The following is a 25,266-nucleotide window of genomic DNA, read 5'->3' as shown; positions in this document are numbered from 1 at the left end:
GTGTGTGTGTATGTGTGTGTGTGCGCGCGCGCTGGTGTGCGTGTGTTGTGGTGTTGATTTTGACAGGACATCCTAGAATTCAATTACTTTGTTTACTTGCAAAGCATCATTATGGATATATTCCCTCTCACGTACTTAAGTATTCCGTTGCTTTGTCACTGCATTAGCCACAGCAATGACTCAAATAGGCTTTTATTATAATTGAACAGAGTTGTTGGTTTGCAAGACCAGTAAACAAACCGTTTCTGTTAAAACATTTAAAACATTTATATTTATGCAGAATTATTCATGAGAGAGACATAGAGATACATTCAATCATCAAGCACACTAGTTGACTATCTAATGCCATGAATTAAGCACTACTATCATGAACAAGAGATTGTCATTACAAATTACATGACTTAGTCACTGTATGCTCTGTCTGAACCCCCAGTTCTAGCTACATTTATAATATGCCACATTATGGGTACTTGAGTGAGTATTAGAATATCCTCCTCAAGTACAGTAGAAGTACTGTTACTTGATTCAAATATTACTAGACATAAAGTTATTATTTTGAAGTACAAAAGTAGCTCTTTTGAAGACTACTTTGAGTTAACAGTTACTTTGTTACATATGGTTACAGTGATAGGGCTAATATGGCAAAGTGATGAAGCTTTCTCAAAAATGTCCTTACGAGGAACAAGAGGCAGCTTAAATGGAGTCTCCATCTGATTGTGACATAACAGCATAACTAACTGTAGGCTATGCTGTAATTCATCCAGTCCAGTACAGTCACCATGTCTGTCCTTCTTGTCCTGATACCAGACACGTGTGTTGTCCTTGTGTACCTGCAGTATCTGCACCATTCACACCAAGTCAAGTCACAGTGCATTTTTCATACATAGCGCAAGGATTTGGTGACAATTTCTGATTCTAAACAGCTCATGTTGAATTATAGAAAATGAGTAATCCTTGAGTCTGAAATGTGTGCATTTCAGACTGGCTGACCGTTGCTTTACCTTCAGCGTTTAAAATAACCTCCCCCAAACAAACAAACAAACAAACAAAGAAACTAAACTGAATAACATTCTGAAAGCCCACGAGCTGACTGAAATTAAATATTAATTTTTACCCGACATTGGCAAAGCAATGTGCTTGTCTAATCAATAATTAATCTTTTTAGAAATAAATTGATTCTGTCTCTCTCTTTTTTCTGTTGGTGTGTTCCTCTATCTAGTGTGTGTGTGTGTGTGTGTGTGTGTGTGTGTGTGTGTGTGTGTGTGTGTGTGTGTGTGTGTGTGTGTGTGTGTGTGTGTGTGTGTGTGTGTGTGTGTGTGTGTGTGTGTGTGTGTGCGTGTGTGTGTGTGTGTGTGTGCGCGTGCGTGCGTGTGTGCGTGTCTGTGGTCCCTTTGTCAGGAAGGTAAACACGGGAGGTGAAAGGCCAACGCGCCCTGAGGACATTCATCACTCATACAGCCATCAAACGACATGGGGCAAAGGGCACCAGGAGTCATTACCACACTCAGTGTATGCGCGTGCACGAGTGCGCTCCATGTGCGTGTGTGTCTGTGTGTGTGAGAAAGTGGGTGAGTGTGTGGCCGCTTATATTTATGCGTGCGTGTGTGTGTGTGCGTGTGTGCTGTGTAGCACAGTGAAATGCTGTCATGTATTTTTTCAGCGCAATTCCTCCGATACATGCAAAATTCTGCACATCAGGTATGCGGACCGCCCTCCACACACACACACACACACACACACACACACACACACACACACACATACACACACACACACACTCACACCTTCACCTCCAAGTTGTGTGTGAAACTTTGACAAGTGCTGAAGTTGCAGTTGAACATGACAGATCACCCCCACACACATGTGCACGCACACACACATGCACACTTTAAATAATGAAATAAAATAATGGCATCATGAAAATTTGGACGGGAAGGCAGGGTGAAGGATAAAAACTGTGCTTACGTGAAGAAAAAAAAGAAAAAGCATGAAAAAATAAGTAGTTTGGGGATTGAGGGAGGGGGAGAAATTCACGAGGTATGAAGATGAAAAATTCATAGCCGGCTCGTGATACACAGACGGATGGACGAATGGACCAACCCTCCAACATCACCACCTCCTTCCATAAGGAAGTGATTCCATGTCTGGCTGTTTGATATGTGGGTCAGCAGAGATGGAGGGAACACAAATCATGGAGGGAAAAACAGTGTGTGAAGGAATGAGGCGAGATAGAAAGGGAGAGTGATAAAAAAATAATAAAAAAAACATCAAGGTGAAGGGTTGAGCAGAGTTAACCCATTAAGACCGGGAACGCATCTGAGTCACTTTAGATTTCTTTGGCTATTCAAAAATAGCAGATATACAAGCTCATAGCGAGGCACCGAGTGCCGCGCTATGAGCTTGTAGATCTGCTATTTTTGAAAAATCGTAAAAAAATATATTTTATATTTTTTTCAAAAATCTGTTAGGATTTAGAAAACATTTTAAGAATCGGACTCAGGCCTTAATGGGTTAAGTGTTCCATGTTGAACAGCAGTGTACAGCCAGTGAACACAGCACTATGAGCGCAGCAATATCCTGAGCCAGGTTCTGTGCTTTGAGCCATGTGGCTGAAGCCTCTCACCTGGAGTGACTTTCAGTGAGTGAGACTAAGAATAAGCATGGGGGTTCCTGTTACAAGCACCTGACAATGAGAGCTTAAAATAGACTGAACTGAGCTTGGGGTCACGATGGGAAGGGTCCACTCCACACACAGCGATCCCTTCTAAAACAAAAACAAACGGCTCGGATGGAGCGCTCCTCACCATGCCGATGGGTTGCCTCCTGATTTGCATTACGTTATCACCAGAACAAACTCCGACTGAAAATATGCACACGCTTGGGACCTTGCACTGCTCTGGCTGGATTTATTTTAAAATGGGTCACAATTATGGTGATGAAACAGGGGCAGTCATTCTTCTGTGTCGGTCATTTCCGAGGGAGCACTTAAGTTTTGGCAGTCTTTTGGCTTCATCACATTATACAAGACAAATCCATTGACGCTATAGTTCACCAGTGTGTCCGTAAAATATGTTTGTTTGTTTGATAGATGAGGCTAGAGAATAAGGGGTACACAGTAAAATCCTTAGTGGTTGTCTTATGAGACCATTTGGTTCCGGGGCTCTGTATGTTAACTCTCAGAGTGAAATTAACAATGAGAATTTTACTGTAGTATACTAAGGACACCTTGTGACTCTCTCTCCGCCATGTGGCGTCTGCATTAAGAACATGCCACTCCACAGAGCTATTTTCAGAGTGTAAGTGTAATGAAATTGAATTGCCATACAGCCAGGGAATGACACACACACACACACACACAGATCTGAGGGGATTATATTTGACACGTTCAGCCGCCTGAGTCACTCTGGGTATATTTGAAAGGGTAGACGTGGACACTGTGCGCACATGATTTGACCACTAACTATCCCTCGGCTTGGGACACATACACACACATACACAAACGCTTTTACTATACTTACTGTATGAAGACTTTCCAGTGATTAAATTAATTCCTAATACAACAAAATGTAACCCTAACCACTACACACAGTACATACCTAACCGGAACCTTTGCCCTTAACCTTAATTGTAACCTTAACACTAAAAGAGCCTCCTGAAAAGTGAGGACCAGCAAAAATGTCCTCACTTTACAGGCTATTACTCATTTTATTTTCCTACCCTCGGTCACGACGAAATCAGGTTCTTAAAATGATATTAGTATACACACACAGCTGTATGCAGAAACATCACTGCCCCACCATGCAGCTGTAAATGGATAATATATTTATACATTTGTGCATAACCACACTTGCATGCACACACACACTTTTTACTTAACCCACTCCGGGCCTAAATCTGACTGCTCAGCAGCTGCAGTCTATTTTCACCACACACACACACACACACACACACACACACACACACACACACACACACACACACACACACACACAGTATGAACGGGGTTCGACCAGCACCCCGAGCAGATCCATGCAGCCAATGAGAGCACAGGACAGCTTGCCTTTTATATAATAACAAGTTATTATTTTTATGACTTTTATCCTAGCCAATCCTACATTATTATATATAGGGCCTACAGTAGGCTAATGTCCAGTAGCCTATGGTGCGTGAGTGTGTGTGTGTGTGTGTGTGTGGTGGGCTACTTACGACAGTCCTGTTCGTCTGAGTCATCCTCACAGTCGTTGTCTCCGTCACACACCCAGGAGCGACGGATGCACTTGCCGTTGTCACAGTGGAAGTCCAGCGGTGAGCAGGTGGGAAGCACTGATGGAACAAAACAAGACAAGACGAGACAGGACAGGACAAGAGGTCAGTTTAAAATATCATAGAACTGATCTGGAGAATTTAAAGTACTGGGTCAAATTCAAATGTATTAGAAAACATCATTGCATAACAGTATGAAACATCATAATTCATACCGTTACGCAATGATGTATTCTAATAAATGTTTACCCTGAAACTTGAAGCCCTTTGTTGCGGTAGGCTTGAAAAAAACTTGGCGAAACAGACATCCGCAGAACTCTTACAAAATTATTTAAAACCCACACTTATGACATTAACAATGATGAGGATACCTGTAAAGAGGAACATGCCGAAAACATTGAGGAACTACCAGCAAAAAAAGAAATGAAACAAATTTTGCGAGAAATCTGGAAAGACCAATGGAATTACAAAGGCTGTGACCAACATGAAATGGAGAGCAATAAATCAATCAATGCACTGAACACATCGCATCAGTGCATTTAAAAGACCACTGCAATAAAGCCAAGCAATCATCTTCAGATGCACTCATATCGCAGCAACTTTCAAACCAACTAGATAGGCGTAGTGACTCCATCGGTGACATGAAGAGAGCTTAGGAGGAGCAAGCCTAGTTGGAAGAAATTCCTGACAAATTGCAGGCAAGTGACGTCCTTGGCATCATCATTGATGAAACAATAAACATAACAGTAACAGAAAAGTTGATTATGATATGAATGTAATAGTTCAAAGAGATGGAAAGCCCAAAGTGTTTATTTGGAAACTATGATATATAAACAGGAACAGCAGCTTTTTAAACAAGGCCTTTTCACATGCAGGTGCATTACACACATTATTGCAGAAATCCACACAATTTTACATTAAGCCGGTAAATTATAATCTTATCAACCACGTTGGTTGGCCAATAAAATGGCTAGCAGAAACCCTGGACGGACTGCCATCTTGGTGTGTCAGCTAGTTATTGTGACGCATGCATGTCGTATGCCGCTTGCAGAAACCTGGTTACAGACTTGAATCTGCCCCCCCCCCCGCCTCTCTCTCTGTACCATCTCTCCATCATACTGTCCAATAAACTGGATTAAGTCTAAAAAACAGGCCGCCCTCCCCTAAGAAGCATCCACAGCCGGCACAACTCAGCACATTCCTGCCTAACTTCATATCCGCTCCCAGCACTGACCGCTATTCTACCTATGCAAACAGGCCCTGAAAGACTGGCCCTTTGTCAATCAGAGACAGAGTTAATTTAATTACTACTGGCCGAGAAAGAAAGCAAGGGAGAGAGAGAGAGACAGAGACAGAGAGACCGGTGAGGAGGGGAGGGGAAGGAGAAATCAGAGTGCTCCTTATGGACAATGGACGCCTCCGGCTACTCTCACACGTGTGCGCACGACCGACTGCTCACGTCGATACGAGATATGAAATATTGACGCTGCGACATGAATAATGGATGACGTCACATGGTTTGATAGAAAGAGATACAGATAGCCCCCACCCAGTCACGAAAGTGGGCTCAATGAATGTGTGGGTGTGTCACAGGCTCTAGTCCTCAGGGAGAGGGGGTGTCCTACTGACCGACCAACCTCTGCACGGCAACCTCTGCATGCTACATTATTGACAGAGACAGAAAAAGAGTGTAAATGAAAGGATGGCATCTTGACATCACATCTCTCCATCTGTCATCCATTGACCATACAGTAGTCATGCAGCAGTCATTTTTTGCTTTTACGTCATTCTCACCCTGACAAGGTGGTGTTTCATTCCCACCCCCCTGAGTATGACGTATTGTAAGAGCAAAAAGGACCGGCATTTGAATGGTCAATTCACATTCTAACCTCTCCTCTGTCTCGCTCTGACTGAAGTTTAAACCCTAATTGGTTTTACAAGGTTCATATATAATCCAATAACGTGGACACGAGAGGATACTGCTAGACCTGTCAGAAACCTTACTGAGATGTTTTGAGGAGGAGCACAACAAGCTTGTGTATCTTGTTTGCCGTAGAGACAATTGATTCATTCTCAAGCTGAGCGTGTTGATGCACTGATGATGTGTTTTTGAATGGGTCTCGTTATATTTGCACAATCCTCAATCAGCTTAAAAAAGGAGAAAAAACCCTATCCCATCTTTTCACTAAATAATTCAGCTCATCTGAGAGTGCAATGTGGAGGGGTGCATTCACAGGGAAATGACCACGCTCACTCAGTCAAGAGAACATAGTTAGTTGCAGTGAGTGATGGTTTAAGGCTTAAACCAGTACGCACTGCGACTTTACAAGTAAGCAACACACACACACACACACACACCAGGAATTGATACAAATACATACCGATCGGTAGCACTTGTTTTGCTATGCTTGTAAGCTAACGTGAGTCAATGTTTCGTTGATTGGCTCCCTTGCCTGAAACCACATGACATGGATAAAGTTAGCTGTACTCTGCAGCCGGGTAATCACTGAAACATTGAACTTATGTGTTTCACCCAAACAGACCCAAAATAACCGGCACCGCAAGTGTTGAAAGCCTCCGTTGAAATGTATGACTTCTGGTCGCCTAGCCTGCATTTGGTGAAAACCCAGCTTTATTCAAGCAACCACCTCGAAAATAAAAATAAATACTGTTGCTAGATATAGACATAGATCCTCCTTTGCACAAAGAACAGACATGCCTGCATAAGGGAAATGGATGCTCACAAGACACGCACGCGCACACACACACACACACACACACACACACACACACACACACACACACACACTTTCTTAGTAAACTCTGGAGATATTGTGGAACGTGTACATACAGTAGACACAGATAAATACTCATACCTACAAGGACAGATGCACAAACAGACACACAACACCGCTAGTATGGTGGGCTTGATGCTGGATATCGCTCAAGAGGATCAGCGGGGAGCAGGCAGTTCAGGGTTGATGAGGTCTCTCTGAGTGCTTTGATCTCACTTATCACTGAGATGCTGCCCCACATAGCTCAGCAAACACAACACAACACAACTCAGCTCTCTGTACCCGCTGCATTCCTCTGCCACCCACTGGTACGCACACACACACACACACACACACACACACACACTATATGCAAGCACACACATGCAGAGACAAATATGCAGTACACACACACATATTATATGCGTGTGTGCGTGTGCATGTGTGTTTGTGTGTGTCTACAGTATATATTACATATATAAGGGCTGTCAACAAATAATCAAAATGTGAGCATAGTCGAATATATTCAAGTTATGGTTTGAATAAAAATAATATATAATAATAATCTGCCAAAAAAACAAGAACTTGAATTGTTTAAAAATGAATGAAGCAGAAATGGGCGATCCATTTAGATATGATGGCAGACATCATAGTTCACAGCCCCAGACTCGACCGAAGAAAGTGATCTATTGTTTGTATTGTCACTGGTAATGTCACTCAAGGTAAGACTTCTTTGCTTTCACATTGCATTCTTTAATTTTAATGAAATATTACACAAGTGTAGGCTATACCGAGTCTGACAGGCTGAATAGATGGGGCATAATTTCAAATTAAAGATTGTTCACAGCATGTCTCTCGGAGCGATCCATGTCTGTTCTTCGTAAAACTTAAATTAATAGACTGGGCTATTGTCTAACCTTATTAAATTTAGGCTATCCACTGAATAAACAGTCAAAACATTGGAAACTCTGCAAATGGTTCTTTGGTTAGGGCCTGCATGGAGCTGAGTTTTTCCCCAAATGTTAATCAACATAGCTGGCCTAATCCCCCTTATTGTCATATCAGGAGTGAACTGAAGGTACAGTGAATACTTGACTAAAGGGGCTGTGAATTTGAAGTTTGACAGTAATTTCTAAACATCATTTATGTCCCGGCGTTAACACAACAACCATGAGAGGTCCAGGTCTACGTTGTTTCAGCTAAGCTATTTGTGCTAATAACACACGTGTGTTATAGTGCTATGGAGATGATATCCAAAGCGCCCTTCCGCTCATAAAACGCTGTCTGTGTGGACACGGCTCCTAAATCAAAGTCCTGCATAACTTTGTAGCTGTGAGCCAGGTCTGTCTGCTGGCGTTGTCTGCAAGTCCACCCATCCCAATCCCATAGCCAGCGGGGACCGTAACCATGACAACACAGCCCCATAGGCTGTGGCCGCACGTGTGCAGTAACTCCGAAACTGTTCCAGATATATAGCCCGAGGGGAACGTAACCGTGGCAACAGTGCATCTATAGCCCGTTGCCGCACATGCGCAGGAACTCCGAAACTCTGCTGCTTAAAGTATGACAGAGTTGACAAAAACTGTAATAAACAGGTCAAATTTGGGGAAAGTGAAAAACGGGCGATGTCACGGTTAATGCCGGTGTCGAAGTTCTGATCAATTGCTCAACCCATTGAGGGAGAAAAATGTGGAACAGACAGAGGTTCCATAAATTTATAGTAGGATCACAAGCACAATGTGCTTGTGATCCTACTATTAATTTATGGAACCTCTATGGAACATCTCACATGAATTACTGCTGTGAGACACAGACCAAAGCTGTGTCAGGCAAGGCAACTGAGGTAGAGGATATTCCCTTCTCCAGTGTCTCTGTTTCAACTCCCTGAGGGGGAAATAATCCAAAGATATCGTTTCAGGAGCCATTCCATTATGCAGTTGCACGCACTGAATTGATGGGCCACTTTTACGGGTGTGTGTGGCTGACACTTTCAATTGCCGTCAGGTCAGCGTTGTTGAATTAGTCTTTACGTTGAAGTATGCCACTTGCCCTTCCAGCTGCTGACTACTAGCGCCGCTTGCTGACGCAGAGCTCATCACAGTAGCTGGTTTTGCACTACAAGCTCATTAGAATAAACTTCTTACCGTGGCACAAAAATAATCTACAATCTGCCTATGAAATGGCATTTAAAGTCTTAACACAAGAACTCACAAATACCACATCCCCAGTAAACACAGAAACACGCACATATGCGCACGGTCCTGCATGGACGCAAATGTTCATGCCATACCCGTTCTACTTTTTAACACGTTTGTGTCATTCACACATTATGAATTATATGAAACTTTCCCTTTGGCATTCTCCATTTGTCCTCTCGCTTTCCTCCAGAGCATCCTTGGACACACACACACACACACACACACACACACACACACACACACACACACACACACACACACACACACACACACACACACACACACACACACACACACACACACACACACACACACACACACACACACACACACACACACACACACACACTTTGCCCTTCACTAAGCTATTCCAGTCAGAGTTCACAGAATTCCCGCTCGCATTCCAAAAGTCATTCCCATTTCCCACAGACATACACCTGCCATTCCCATCATCAGCACTAAAGTTAGACGGATACACATCGACATTCTATCTCTCTCTCTCTCTCTCTCACACACATACACACGTTTGAGTGTGTATATGAAGTGTGTGTGTGTGTGTGTGTGTGTGTGTGTGTGTGTGTATGAAGTGTGCATATGAAGTGTCTGTGTGCGCGTGTGTGCATGAGCATGAGTAAGTGGTACTGTATGTTTCTTAGGCATACATACTACATTTCTCCGGTGCGCATGCTTGTGTGCACATACTATGCACAGAGGCACATGAGCGGACAAGCGTTCCTGTGCACACATGTGTGTGTGTCTCTCTCTGGTGTGTTGTTGTCAGCTGTGCGTCTGGAGGAAGATGTATGTGCACGTCGTTAAAGTGGTCTGGAGGAGCCGAGGGTAATGGCCTCCTCTTTACCGGAGCGCAGCTGAATCAAGTACCCCTAATGGGACCAATATATCTGCCTAAACACTGCTCATCACACCAGCACCATGGAGCGAGGCATAGATGGAGAGATTAAGAGCGAGAGAGAGAGTGAGACTGTAGAGACGAGGGATCTGGTTCTTACAATGACAAAAACAGATGTGGACCTATGAGGGTGATCTGTGTGTGTGTGTGTGTGTGTGTGTGTGTGTGTGTGTGTGTGTGTGTGTGTGTGTGTGTGTGTGTGTGTGTGTGTGTGTGTGTGTGTGTGTGTGTGTGTGTGTGTGTGTGTGTGTGTGTGTGTGTGTGTGTGTGTGTGTGTGTGTGTGTGCGCGCGCGTGTTGTGTCTCAGTCGAATATTTCATCTGACTGTCTGATAAAGGTTTATGCCTTATACATAACCACTAAAACATGCAGAATGGACATCATTGTTATGGTCGTTAAGCCCCACTACCTTTCCTACTTCCTTTCCACTTCTCTTTTCTCTCATCCCTCTTTGCTTTCCTCTCCTCTTTCCTTTCCTCTCTACACCTCTGCTCTCCTCGTCAACATCGGACAAGCATTTCTTTTCTCTTACGACATCAGCATCATCTACATCTTACGCCTGTGATGAGGCTCGCTTGTCATTCATGCATTCTGAAATTCTAGTATCATAATTCACTTCCTTCATGTCTCGAGTATTTGCATCATTCGTCTCATCTCTTATCAGCCTGAAGACTTCAAGTCATTTGATAGAGCGTTTGTCATCTTTTCCAGTGTTTACTAAAATTTAAAGAGAAGTAAGCATTTGGGGTTTGTTTGCCTTGCTCAAGGGCACCTCTACAGATTTAAAACATGTTTTCCTCAGTAGCTGCTTTAGACTTAACAACATGAACCCTAGCGTCCCTGTTCTGGGCAGGTCACAATAGTGAAATTCAGTGAAAATAGCAGATCTATAAGCTTACAACAGGTCACGTTGCAATGTGTTTTGAGCTTGTATTATTTTACATATTTCTGACATACAACGAGAGCGGGTTTAAGAGCGGTTTAACCCCTGACTAGTGTGGTGGATTTGTGACTTTGTGACTGACAATACTGAAAGCACCTTTCAGATCACATCAACTTTCTGGACAGATGGATGGATCCACCCGTTTCAGTAAGTTATCTAGACATTAACTGGTGGGGCTGTATGTGTGAACCCAAAATAATGTCTGACTCAATAGGACCTGATATGCAACGGACTACTACCGTAGTAATGTAGACCACGACTACAATCTGACGCTCCCTGTGCACTCGTCTGTACATAGAGACCAATGATATTTGTCCAACTCGGAGGACGATTAGTTTTGGTGAAACGAGGCTGTAGCTTGTTGTCTACATTAGGCCTACAATGGTAAGAAAGATATGTCGTTTGTTGTTTTGCATGTGTGCATCAATGGGATGGGAGACTGCATGTCAAGCAATTCATCAGTCATGTTCTATGGAAGGAAATTAATATCTTGCATCTTCCTTACACTGTTACTGTAAGTGGGAGTAGTTAACTTGTGCATCCACTACCCAGGCAATGCCCCTTGCCTAATCAAACGGACTATTAGAGTTATGTGAGAACGCAGCCGAGACGGGCATTCTCCTGTTGCAAACAGTACATGTGTGAAAGGGCAACATCGGACAATGTGCCGACCTGATTCCCTGGACATTTTTCAGTCTATATGTGAAAAGGGCACCACAACAAACCCTCAGGATCTACGCACCTCACTTCACTTCTCTCCTCCGTCTCATCTGCCTAATACCTCCATCTCTCCTTTCCTTAATCTTTTCCTCCCTCTCCAACTCACACTCCTCCTCTCTGTCTCCCCTCTCTCTCCCTCTCTCAATCTCTCTCCTAGCCTGTCGCTCTGTATTTTCTTTTCATAACCTCTCCCGACAAGGAACGCCTTATCAGATACATGGAGAGCTCAGTCCTTCAGAGAACAAACTGGCACTGGCAGCAAGGTTTTTCTTGGCAGCTTTTTTTTTTAACAGGCAATAGATCCATCATAACAGCTTAGTGTTGCCCCGAATACTGGCCCATCCCGTGCCGCAAAGTCAACACACCTCGTAGCAATGCAGAGAGAACGGAGAAATATTGTATGTTATGATAATAATAATAATAATAATGTCTTTATTGTCCCCTCAGGGATATTCATCTTCACAGTCTGTTCAACAAGAAAAACGCATAACCATATAGCACAGAACAACATAGCACAACAACATAACACCAAGACATTTAAATGTATACTGGGGACATGATGTCCCCAGTATGCACAAATACCGTCCCATCAGCAAGGCAATGGCTGAAGGGACAAAACTTCTACTAAAATGAACTTTTTCCTGTTCTGTATCTTCGCCCAGATGGCATGAGTTCGAAGTGACGATGTAAGGGATGATCAGTGTAATTTTCTATTGTGCCCAATGGCACAACTGTATCGCTCTTGCAGTGGTGTATGTGAGATCGTGTACACTATTAATCCCCCCAGTCCTTGATAAGGACGGTATTGAAGCTGACCACACAGCCACACAAAGAGTGGCACCAGACCCTACCACAGTCTAATAATGTCCTCGCATCCTCAAAACATAAAAGCTACTGAACCACATACAGTCCACTCCTTGAGCTTACACCCTGTGCTGCTACATAATTTGCAGAAAGTTTATGGATAAGCCATTTCCTGGACAACTCACCATTGACTGGCCACAGGTAATTACATCTGCTGGTATAAAATAAAATGGATATTCTGGGGGAAGTACAGTACAGTCTAATGGGGGTTTGTGAATGGATGCGGTGCGCACACATTGAATTATTTACTTACTACAACCACACACAGTTCTGCTTTCAGACCTTTATTGCACCTCGGAGTCATTCAAAACAAATATTTACCTGGGTTTATGAAAAACCCATATACTAATGATATAACATTGACAGCTGCCTTCTTTGGCAATATGAATGTGTGTGCCAGAGATAAGGAAGCTTAAACACACACACACACACACACACACAGCATCCAACACATCCACTGCCATTTCCATCGGCCTTACCGTTAGGCCGCTGCTAGGGGCAGTTGAAATTTATTTGGAGATATATTTGGGGGATATATATTTTCCTACGGAACCCGAGGCTCGGCCCGACTAATTGGCATAGATTTTGGGCCCGGTCCGGGCAGAATTTGAGAACTCTAACGCGCGCGCACGCACACACATTTGAAATATTTATTTATGTCCACATAATAAGAAGTACAGGATGTACAAAGGACATAAACACTGCCAGTGCAGTCAGATGAAGGGAAGACAGTTAGTTACAAAGCGCATGTAAAGCAGAGCAACGTTACATACAAAACAAAAGATGGCGCACACACACACACACACACACACACACACACACACACACACACACACACACACACACACACACACACACACACACACACACACACACACACACACACACACACACACACACACACACACACACACACACACACACACACACCTTTTGAGGACACTGCATTCACTTACATTCATTCCATATCTCCCTACCCTAAACTTAACCATACCCAAACCAACCCTACAGGACAGATTTAGTACAGGAACTGTACTAAAATCTTGGTCACCAAGGACCCAAATTAGACATGCGTCCCCAAACAACTGGTTTCATGTTCAAAACCGTCTCAAAATGTGACACACACACACACACACACACACACACACACACACACCCCCCGACACACACACACACACACACACACACACACACACACACACACACACACACACACACACACACACACACACACACACACACACACACACACACACACACACACACACACACACACACACACACAGTGTGCAAACATAAGGAGCACTGGATGGCACATGAGTGTTTTGCTATGTGTCTGCTTGTCTAGTCTACTTCATTTCAACACACGCAGGTCGAGTGAAACCTCCTCAAACGACACAGCGTTTTAAAAGGCCAACGCTGTTCCTATTTCTTCTCTCTGCCCTGTAGTGTCCTCTAATCATGGCCCTTTCTCTCTGAACAAGTGTCCTTCAGTCACTTATTGAGCAAGGAGTAAATATTTAGGGAGAGGGAAATGGAGAGAGAGAGAGAGAGAGAGAGAGAGAGAGAGAGAGAGAGAGAGAGAGAGAGAGAGAGAGAGAGAGAGATGGCACGCAAGGGCCCCAGCAAAGCGAAAGAGAGAAAGAAAGAATAAGGAGGGAGCGAGGGAGTACGGAAAGAGGGTGGAGGAAAGAGAGGATTATGCTAATGTCTACCAATGCAAACAACTTCGTTCAATGACTGACACAAAGAGCACGACCCAGAGAGAGAGGGAGAGAGAGAGAGAGAGAGAGAGAGAGAGAGAGAGAGAGAGAGAGAGAGAGAGAGAGAGAGAGAGAGAGACAGACAGACAGACAGACAGACAGACAGAGAGCCAAAGATTCAGAGAGAGAGAGAGGGTTAAAATATAGAGGGAAACAGGCTGAGGTATCTACTAAAACCACACAACAGGAAATACATGAGAAGCACAAGACAAAAAGGAGAGTGTGAGGAAGGTGGAAGGAAAAATGGCAAAAATTGATGGAGAGAGGGAGAGAAATGGATGAAAATGGGCAGAAGAATGGAACGAGAGGTAGAAGTATAGATGATGGGAACAGAGGGAGATTCATGGAGGGACAGAGAGAGGGAAGGGGGGGGGGAGATGGGTATCCTAATCTCCTCCTCTGATGCCTGTTCTTGGCTCATGCTGGTCAATGGTACGGGTCCCCAGAGAGAGAGAAAGAGAAAGGGGGGGATCGGAGGTCCATTGTCACTTTTTGGTGTTTCATAAGAGAGAGAGAGAGTGTGCGCGCGTCACGTGCGTGCGTGTGCGCTTTTGCATAATGTGTACTACATGCACATTATGCACACATGTGTGTGCATGTTGGTGTGTCACAGGTTCTCCCGCTGAGTTGAAAGGCAGCATAATGTGTTAATAATGCAGGTAGGTTTTGAGTTGACGAGGTCACTGATGAAAAGCACCTTTCTCCCCGAAATTCACGACATTGGGGCGAGCAGGCCTCATGCAGTGAGGAGAAAACACTGTCTCTCTTGCATTCCCTCTGAAAGCCCTGCACACCCACCCACCCACTGCCTCGGTACACAACTCCCCTCATCTCAACCCCTCACTCTGGCCCCAAAGCATTTACTATTTACTGTTGCAGCCTTTCAACTCAGCGGGAGACCGGTACGTGTTTTTTGTGTGTGCCACGCACATAACGCATACGCAGTGGTGTAAAGTAACCAAGTACATTTACTCAAGTACTGTACTTAAGTACAATTTTGAGGTATTTTTTACTTTACTGGAGTAATTCCAATTTGCAGTACTTTTACTTCTACTCCACTTCATCTCAGAGGCAAATGTCATACTTTTACTCCAGTACAATTATTTGAAAACTTAGTTACTAGTTACTTTGTAGATTTTGATTATTATTACAAAAGATATATTACCCACTTCAGCCCTATATACATTTTGTCCATTTGAAAATAGCCGATCTGCAAGCTCACAATGCGTCACGATGCGACGCATTGTGCACTTTTATATTACTTCTACCTTGCAGTATTGATACTTTTACTTAAATGTAAGACATTTGAGCACTTTTTCCACCACTGGTGTGTGTGCGTGTGTGTGTGCATTAATGTTTTAAAATTAAAGTCTTGCTGACTTCCAATTTAAGAAAAATTATATAACATGAAATTTTAAAGATTTTTTGTTTTATTATTATACTACTACACTCTCAGGAGGACGTAGTATAATGAGGAGGATGTCAAGCCCGTATCCCAGCGGCTTGGGTGATATCAAATAATAATATTAATTGACAGTAATAAAACAATATTAGTTGAAAATAAAATAAATTCATAAGACCGTAAACATTTTCTTTCTGCTGACATTGTGCAGCACTGCACATCCAAGGTTGCCTAATGACACTAAAGGCGGCTTTCCATATACATGGACTTACCTAGCCCCACCCCACACCGCCCACCACAGCAACGGTTTCCACTACAATGAAGTGGGTAGAGTGGTGTGTAAGTGGTACTAAACTGGTGCCTAAAAAGTACCCAGTCTTGGGTAGGTCTGAGCTGGGCTAAGCGGGGCCAAAGCTGTGACGTATAACGCTGCTGCTACTGATTGGTCGGCTCACAGCTGTGTCTGTCCACTCAGGTCTCTGTAAAATGTAAACACTACGGTAGCAGTGTTGCCATGTCCACTTATTATAAGCGACATTGGACTTATTTTTCTGTAAAGTTGCTTGTAAATATTGGTAGTACTTTTACTCCACTACAATTATCTGAAAACGTATTAGTTACTAGTTACTAGTTACTTTTCAGATATAAATGATTACATTATAAAACATACATTAACCACTTAAGCCCTATTTTATACCTAGGCTATTTGAAAATAGCCGATCTACAAGCTCACAACGCATCGCATCATTGTAGATCTGCTATTTTCAAACATTTTAGTACTTACTTTTGGTACCTTAAGTACATTTTGATACCAATAGTTTTTGTACTTTTTTGTTTTTGTACTACTCAAGTAATTCCACACTTTCTCTTGTAGAGTGCTTCTACATTGCAGTATTGATACTTTTACTTAAGTAAAACATTTGAGTACTTTTTCCACCACTGCTTGTTTCTAAAATGTAGTTGATTATTTGGGGCTTGTTTCCATATGTTGTTGAAACCAGTGGTTCTTAAACATTTTCATGTCAAGGACCCGCAAATTAATATGTATTTGTCAACATTATATATGTATATATATTTTTTAAATAGCAGATGCACACACTCACAATGCGTCGCATCGCTACGCGTTGTGAGTTTGTAGATCTGCTATTTTCAAATAGCCGTAGATAGTCGCTTCTTTTGGGATTGTTTTCATAGACCTGATTGCTTATTTTTTTCTGCTAAACCTGGCAACAATTAATGTGCGACGATACACACTAATAATGTTTTTTATATAAGTGATGGCAACGTGTTTAGACACCACACAGGTCTTCCCAACAATAGCGAAGATTAAAGTCAGGGTGAACATGGCCAAATAATAACTTAAGAGCCAAACTAGCTCTGAGGAAGCACGCTAGCATTTAGGCTAACCCTGTAGCCTGAGGCTAAGTTGGTGTGTTAAAGAAAGGGGCGTTGATTTCCTTCGGGAGGGGAGGGGAGGGGAGGGTGGGGATTTTGCGAGTGGGGACTTTTGTGCAATGGAAACGCAAGACATTTTGAAGCGGTGCGGTGTGGTTCTGGACTGTACTGGACAGTGTCGTGCTTAAGCTGTGATGGAAAAGCGGCTTAACAGAGCTAAATGTAAATCGCAAAAATCCTTGAAAGTGAGTGTGTAGGAGGGGTGGGGGGAGGGCACAAAAGATCCCCTGGTTCCCTGTGTTTTGGCACCTCACTATCGTACTGAATGATTGTGATATCGCCCCCGAGCTTAGTCATCGCATTGATCGGTTAAGCCACCAGGACACCTGGCTTCAGTGTCAATGCAAAGTCTGGGTCCCCATACAAAGCCATTTGAGAACAACTGGCTCAGAACTCAGTCTGGACCATTTTCAAAGCCAGACATGTGTCATCTCTCCCTCTCTCTCTCTCTCTCTCTCTCTCTCTCCATGCATGCCACCAAGTGCGGACAGCTGCACTGATGAAAGTGGGGATGTTATTAATTTGACGAAGCCTCTTTGATTTATGCCTTCATTAAGTCTGGTCTGGGCTAATTAGCGAAGCGTCCTTGAGACACACGACCTGACTCTGCTCTCTAACTTCTATCAAAGTACCCAGGTGTGAAGACGAGGATGCAAATTAACCCCCCGCCCGCCCGACACAGATGCACTCGATGAAAGTCTTTCAAGGGAGCGATTGTGAAACCAACCATTCGTACACATGTTATCACTTTGTTCATATTTACGCTGTACCTTTTATAGAATGCAGTTCAGCCCGTCATGCGTTCTGACTCACAACAATTATGTAGAATAAGAATAAGGGGCTAGATTAAAAACATTATGTGAGCAAACAACACTCGGGAATAGCGTGTCAGGGACAACAGTTTGAAATGACATCACCAAACCTCCACTTCCACTCACTGTCGAACAAAGACGGCCAAATGTGTTTTAAAGCAGGCAGATTTATGGTCGTCCAGAGGGATCCCCCCCATGTTCTCCGTCTCTCAGTGTGGTCCTCAATAAAGAGGAGATGAACGCCATATGTTAGGTGCTATGAGGGGTGGGGATCGGGGGGGGGGGTCCTGCATTCTTCCACACCTTCCACTGCCTCCTGCCATCAATGTCCACCCTACACCCTGTCCCCCTCTGAACCCACATGTCCCTCCTGAGCAGGAGAACGTTGTTATTCCTAATGTTTACAACCCTGTATGTCACTCTCTCGCTCTCTCACACACACACACACACACACACTTCTGTAAGGTCCATCGTCTCTCATTCTCATCCATTCTATGTGCATTCATGAAACTCTGAACACACGCTCAGCCACACACATGTCCATCATCACGCACACAACTTACCAGAGACAGCTTCCACATGAATTCTACATCGTAATTACATGAGTTGCTTCATAGACAAAATGTACCACTTTGGCTCCTGTTCTGACACACACACACACACACACACACACACACACACACACACACACACACACACACACACACACACACACACACACACACACACACACACACACACACACACACACACACACACACACACACACACACACACACACACACACACACACACACACACACACACACACGAGAGAGTGTGGTCTTCCAACCCCAGAATTGTGCTTTCTCTGGAAATTGCTAAATTGATATAAATTGGCCCTGGCTCCTCATGGGAATATATGCACAAAATGTATGTGTGTGTGTGTGTGTGTGTGTGTGTGTGTGTGTGTGTGTGTGTGTGTGTGTGTGTGTGTGTGTGTGTGTGTGTGTGTGTTATATCTGTAATGAAGTCTGGATGCCACAGTCTAACGTGATTCTGCTGAATCAAGAGATTCTTCTGTGTGCTAAATCTGTGTGTGTGTGTGTGTGTGTGTGTGTGTGTGTGTGTGTGTGTGTGTGTGTGTGTGTGTGTGTGTGTGCATGTGTCTACGTTTGCATTTTGACTGAATGCATTGTGTATCTGCATGTGTGTCCATTTATGTGTGTGTGTGTGTGTGTGTGTGTGTGTGTGTGTGTGTGTGTGTGTGTGTGTGTGTGTGTGTGTGTGTGTGTGTGTGTGTGTGGGGGTGTGTGCGTGTGTGTGTTCATCCTGATATGGTACTCGCATGTCTACCTTTCCTGCTGAACTGTGGAAATTTAGTTGAAATACCGCCTCGATAAATTCAATTCTGCACTGTGTTTTGAGAATGTCATTCAAAACCATACTATTTCTGTCCTGTTTTTTTCCCCTTCGTTCTTCTTTCTTTCTTTTTTTTACGAACCCCCTCAGTTAATTCAATCAGGGTAATAGAAGCCAGGTCACATGGGCCTGCACCTCCCCGAGTTATATGCATGTAGGCGTGCACAGAGACACACACACACACACACTCGCGGACACACGCGTACACACACACACTCCAGAAATCCGAGCCATGCCTTTAAATCAGTAATAAAAAAAAAGATGGCTCTAGACCATAACATGTAACTTTATGCAACAGCCAGAAGCGGGCCAAAGTGATCAAATACCATGGAACAAAAACGCAGGGATAAAACCTTCAGCCAAAACCAGCAAGTCAACCTTTAAACCAGTCAAAATGCAGTAAAATGTAAAATACACTTTTGTGGATGCTTTTATCCAAAGTGCCATTCCATTTCATCGCTGCACATTCAAATGGGAATGGAACTGAAAAACATAGCCATGCCCGTATTAATGCTTTAATGTTTTACCAAGGAATGGAATCCTCTATACAGCGTCTATACTCTATACAGTACGGAAAACCATCGTGAATTAAACCTAAAAAGGTTGTCTTTTCCTGGTCTTAAAGACTGCATTACAGTTCAATACATTTTATTTTACCTTTATACAGGTAAAATCCCATTAAAATTCAAGATCTCTTTTACGACAGAGCTCTGTCCAGGGTAGCAGCAGATTTTTTTTTTCAACATACAACATATTAACAGAATATTTCAAAATATATATTATTATTATTAATAATAGTATTATTATTACATATAATAGTATTATTATTGATAGTGTAACAAATTATAGAATATTCTGGAAGTATTACACTGTACTGCGTGAAATAAATAATGCCTCTAACTGTTTGGACATCATATGATATCCACATTACTAATGAACATTTATCAAAATGTGTAAATATCTCTATATTGAGGTACTCTGCAAAAAATTGTCATATTTGATTCAGTCAATATTGCCCAGCCCAACTAGGGCTGTTCCCTTCCTTCCCTCCCTCTGCCATGCTGGTTGAAGAGCACATCACTACATCTCACAGTGGATGTATTTCCATCACCTCAAGCTCAACACAGACAAAACTGATTCTCACTATTGTTACTCACACAGCAGTCAGTAAAAATGTTGTTGCTTAAACAGCAGAAACGACGTTTTGTACACACAATCTTGTTAAGTTGGAGAGTGCTGTTATTCATATGCTTAACTCTGTTGAATGGTTTTAGTGTGAAACAATAGCATTATAAGGGTAAAAATAGAGGTGCACCCCCTGGACACATGAATAGTGATTTTATCGTATCCTTTCAGATTTGAAAGCGTCAGGGACGTAGGATGCATACCTACAGTAGCACCATCACTGCACATCACACATACTGTAGCTGTACAGCAAGAGTACAGCAGTACTGATGGTACGACACAGCAGCAGTAAATTCTAAGGAAAGGCTTAAAACATTCCACCGGGGCTGATCTCCGAGTGGACAATTTAATAGCTGGACAATTTAATAAGTCCCCTAAAAAAAAAGGAAAAAGTGACACGTCTCTCCGGCTTTGTGATTAAGAGACTGGCTGGAGCGCGTCCAAGGAGCAGACGGGCGAGGTGTGCGCCGTCTGATGTACTGTGGGGTCGATCAGACAGTACTAATGGATTGGGAAAGGGCTAGTGAATGGCGCGCTGGTTTTTCCGTGTGGCGCCCCTAAACAGGGAGACACACCGCAGATCAATACACGGCGATCAGGAGCCGTGGAATGTTCTATTGGCTGGCAGATCAATAGTGCTTAGCGTCCCCCCCACCATCCCCACGCAAGTAGACTAATGTGATAGAGAAAGACAGATGGAGGAAGGTTAGTACACGAGCATAGCATACACACACACACACGCACACGTGCGTGCACACACACACACACACAGAGTCCTCCTGACAGGTTTAGGACGTGTCAAACAAAGAGGAGCAGCATCTGGTGCTTCACAGTAATAGAAAAAAGAAAAGCCTGAAGGCAGACAGCAGTTGACAACATCAATATAGGAAAGAGTACAAAAAGGAAATAAAGCGCAGTTTTTCTTCACTCCTCCTTGACATGCTCTGCTGAGAGAATAACTCCCCAATCGACCCACCCACCCCCCCACTCTGCTGCCAAGGCTTCCCTGTAGCCCCTACCCCTCTGCCCCCCGGAATGCTATGCCATGCCCAAAAGTCACTCAGGCCTTATTGCACTGGGCATTCGCTGAAGCACAGTGCAGCGACAAACGGGGAATTGACTTGACATTGTGTGCGGAACACAGTAAAAACCTCAGTGTTAACTGAGAGTGTACAAAGCTTAAGGGTCCATTTGGTTCCATTTGTACAATCTCTGAATTACAAATGGATGAATGAACACTGAGGATTTTACTGTGAAGTGAACACTGACGCGCTGACAGTTTTATGGTGCATAGGTTGGTTTGTGCAACAAATGCTGACATGATGACTCCAGAATACTGTCGAAATATGAGAAAACTGTTCTCTCAATGGGTGTAAAATGCGATATACCCTGCTAATGCAATAAACTGTCCGTGTCCTGATGATGCAGGAAACCATGTTGTAATGTATTCTGACTACATTCAGTAATTACTATATAATACAAGCCGATTTACAAGCCAATTTTGTTGTTTTCATCAGTCTGCTCTTCAGCCCTATGGCCAAACATATATCAACAGTAAGGAAAGTCACACAGCAAGCTAAATAAGTGACGACAGTCTTTGCCTAAGACCCTAAGTGGACGTTGTGGAGTTTAGGTGAATAAAAACAACATATCAAAAGCATGGCGATAATAATCAAAATACCTGCCAGGCAAGCTGCAAATTGGTGCCCAGCATCAAAGTGCTCACTATTATCCCCTTCGGGTCGTTTATTGCTGGTCTGCCTCCTGAAATGAGAGTGCAACATTTGCTGCAATACACCCTCCGACCAGAAGGGGCCAATAGAAAACGAATAAACAAATACATTTGAGACAAATTCCAATACTAAAATCTCTGCTCACTCGCTCGCGCCGCTGGTGATTTGCTTTTGGAGGAACCGAAACCTGAGAGAGAGTGAGCTCCCCAAGTAGCTTGGAGCGAGAATCAGCGAGTGTAGACTTCAGCGAGTTTTGCGGAAGTGTTGACTATCTGTTTTTGGACAAACCATCTCCTCTGCCTACGGGATTGAAACTATGCTGTCTAGGAGATGGGATCTAAAAGCTGTGCTGTGTCACAAACTTCAAAGAGCGAGCCGAAAACATTTGATCTGCTCATATCCTAATAATGCAAATAAATCAGTGCGTGCACGTGAGTCTATCAACGGTCTAAGAGTGAAAGTTTCCCACTTCATTAAACTAGAAGAGATACTTAAGCGCATTAATATACAGTATATCTGAATAACAGTGATCAAAGCTACTGAAGCAACAAATTAAATGGTTTGATCGTTAATATTTGCAGAATTGTAAATAGAATGTGTTGTGCATGGGTGTGGGAGAATGCATGTCAAACAGCTCAATTCATAGAGAAATACAGTGTCCAATACAACATGACATGTGGAGGAGGGAGGATGAAAGCAGGCAGAAATTTGAGTATTGGAATGTGGTTATCGGTCCAACCTGCTTGATTCCTCCAGCCTCGCATCTAATCCTCGCCTCCTCACTCGGAGGAGGGACTAAGGCGCGGGTGGAGGACGCGAGAGAAGTGTGCGAGTGTGGAAGTTAGAGTATTGGAATTTGGCTTGGGAAAAAAAGAATGGAGAGAGGTTAGGTTATTTGAGGTGAGGGAATGTGGACTCACTGCATCCATCCTCGTCACTGTGGTCGCCGCAGTCATTGTCACCATCACATTGCCACTGGGCAGGGATGCAGGTACACTCCCCAAATGCGCTGACCGCGCACGTGAAGTGGTTCCTCCCACAAGAACATTCCGCACTGCCCCGCACTCCTATACACAGAGAAAACAGAGAGAGACACACAGGGCTTATTAACATTGTTCATATCCCAGCAAATGGCACACACCTTTAATAGACCAAATCAATCATCATGACATCACCACAACAAAAAATTGACTATTCTACATCTTATCTTGACACTAAATATACCGGAGTCTAAGCAGCACCGTGTTTGAGTGAAATTTGGTCAAATTTGACCCAGAACAACCGCAGATGTAGCAACGTTTTACAGAGTTTCACCCAATGCTAGCATTTCTGAAATTCTGACATATACTTTAATTTAAAAACAGGTCAAATGAGAGATACACGATGGAAAATCACCAATTCAAATGAACAACAAATGCAACGCAGAGGAGAGATGAGTTTTCATTTGTTGAGAGATGAGTTTGCCACACAGAACACAAGGTCCAGACAGAGCAGAAAAACACAAGAAAAAGTACTTAAAAATCCATTTAGCATAATACACAGTAATTTGGACACTTTCTGACAGTGCCACCCATCTCCCTCTCCAAACAGTATAATAACTCCTCACGACAGGTGCTGAGAATTACTGTCAAATATGACTCACGGTACATGAAGCCGTGTGTGTAATGGGCTTAGCGCCATTCAAACAGAGCAATAAATATACCTGACCTTAATACAACCGTTATTATATCACCATGGTGTGTGTGTGTGCGTGCATGCGCGCGCGCGTGTGTGTACACACAGAGTGAGAGAGACGCTATCATAGCTCCTCAGGTAATTTTAGCTCCTTTGAATAAACCACGCAGCTTGTGACGAACTTCTAAATGTCTATGTGTGCATTTTGATGTCTGACGCTTTTGTGATAAGTAGGCCAGGACCCCATTACAAAAAAAGCCCTTCTCAGTTACACGGCGGCCTACACACCCCCACGAATCTCTATACAAATGCAGGTACTCTGAAAAACGGCATGCCAAAACGGAGAGATAAAGAAATGCAAATGCGGGCCAGCCGTGTGACCGTGTCCTCTTATTCAACGTTCCCTTTGGGGATTTTTCTGAGGACATTTTGGTAACACTGCTTCAGAAATTTTAAACAAACAAATAGAGTGGGAAAACTCCTCTGCAGGTGTCAATTGGATATTGTTTGGGTGTAGTCCATGTTACGGTTGGATACTGGGAGAATGATATCATTTGGCATGCAGTTAAAATGAACATTTATTGAGGTAAACAACTGAGTCCTTTGCCATAAATAACGCTCTAAATGTAGAGTTCCAGTCCATGATTCTGCTCGATAAACACACCTGGGACCGCATACTGTATATCAGTGCCACTGCGACAACATCTTATTTACTTATCTATATTCACCATGATATTCCATTGCTGTGCACAATTTAGTTTTTCATATGGCAAGGTAAGAGGAGTGCTCCTTTTCATCCTGTGTATGTGCAAGGTTTTATAAATTGATTGATTGAATACTTTTCAATGGTTTTTAGGCAGGTACAGGCAGTATGAGTTAAAAACACCAACACCAACACCAAGGCCAAATGGATGGACAGCCAGAAGCCAGAGGCTTGTTTCCATTGTGGTCCATTAAACAAAAAAAAGTGGACAAAAAAACAGTGCAACAAAAACAACTACACAACAATATAGAGAATCTATATATACAGATTTAATTAATTCAAAATCACTTTAAAACAAGGCAGATACCGCAGCGCGTACCACTTGTTATGCTCGGCTCCTTTGTTCTGGCATCCCTAGTCATGGGGACTAGGGACTACTTTCTTCTAGCTAATATTGTTGTAGTGA

At 43.2% G+C, this 25,266-nt stretch overlaps 1 protein-coding gene across 1 annotated transcript in view; it reads right to left on the bottom strand.

Annotated features, from left to right (window-relative positions):
* Positions 1 to 25,266, bottom strand: part of LOC308090956 (low-density lipoprotein receptor-related protein 4-like) — a 109,399-nt gene that overhangs the window by 37,578 nt on the left and 46,555 nt on the right. Inside the window, 2 exon segments of the mRNA XM_080436228.1 lie at positions 4,207 to 4,323; positions 23,344 to 23,490. Coding sequence (XP_080292354.1) covers positions 4,207 to 4,323; positions 23,344 to 23,490 — 264 coding nt within the window.

The sequence above is a fragment of the Gymnoscopelus braueri genome (assembly GCF_963280865.1).
Source record: "Gymnoscopelus braueri genome assembly, chromosome: 1".
Taxonomy (NCBI): domain Eukaryota; kingdom Metazoa; phylum Chordata; class Actinopteri; order Myctophiformes; family Myctophidae; genus Gymnoscopelus; species Gymnoscopelus braueri.
This window is presented reverse-complemented; position numbering and strand designations above follow the sequence as displayed.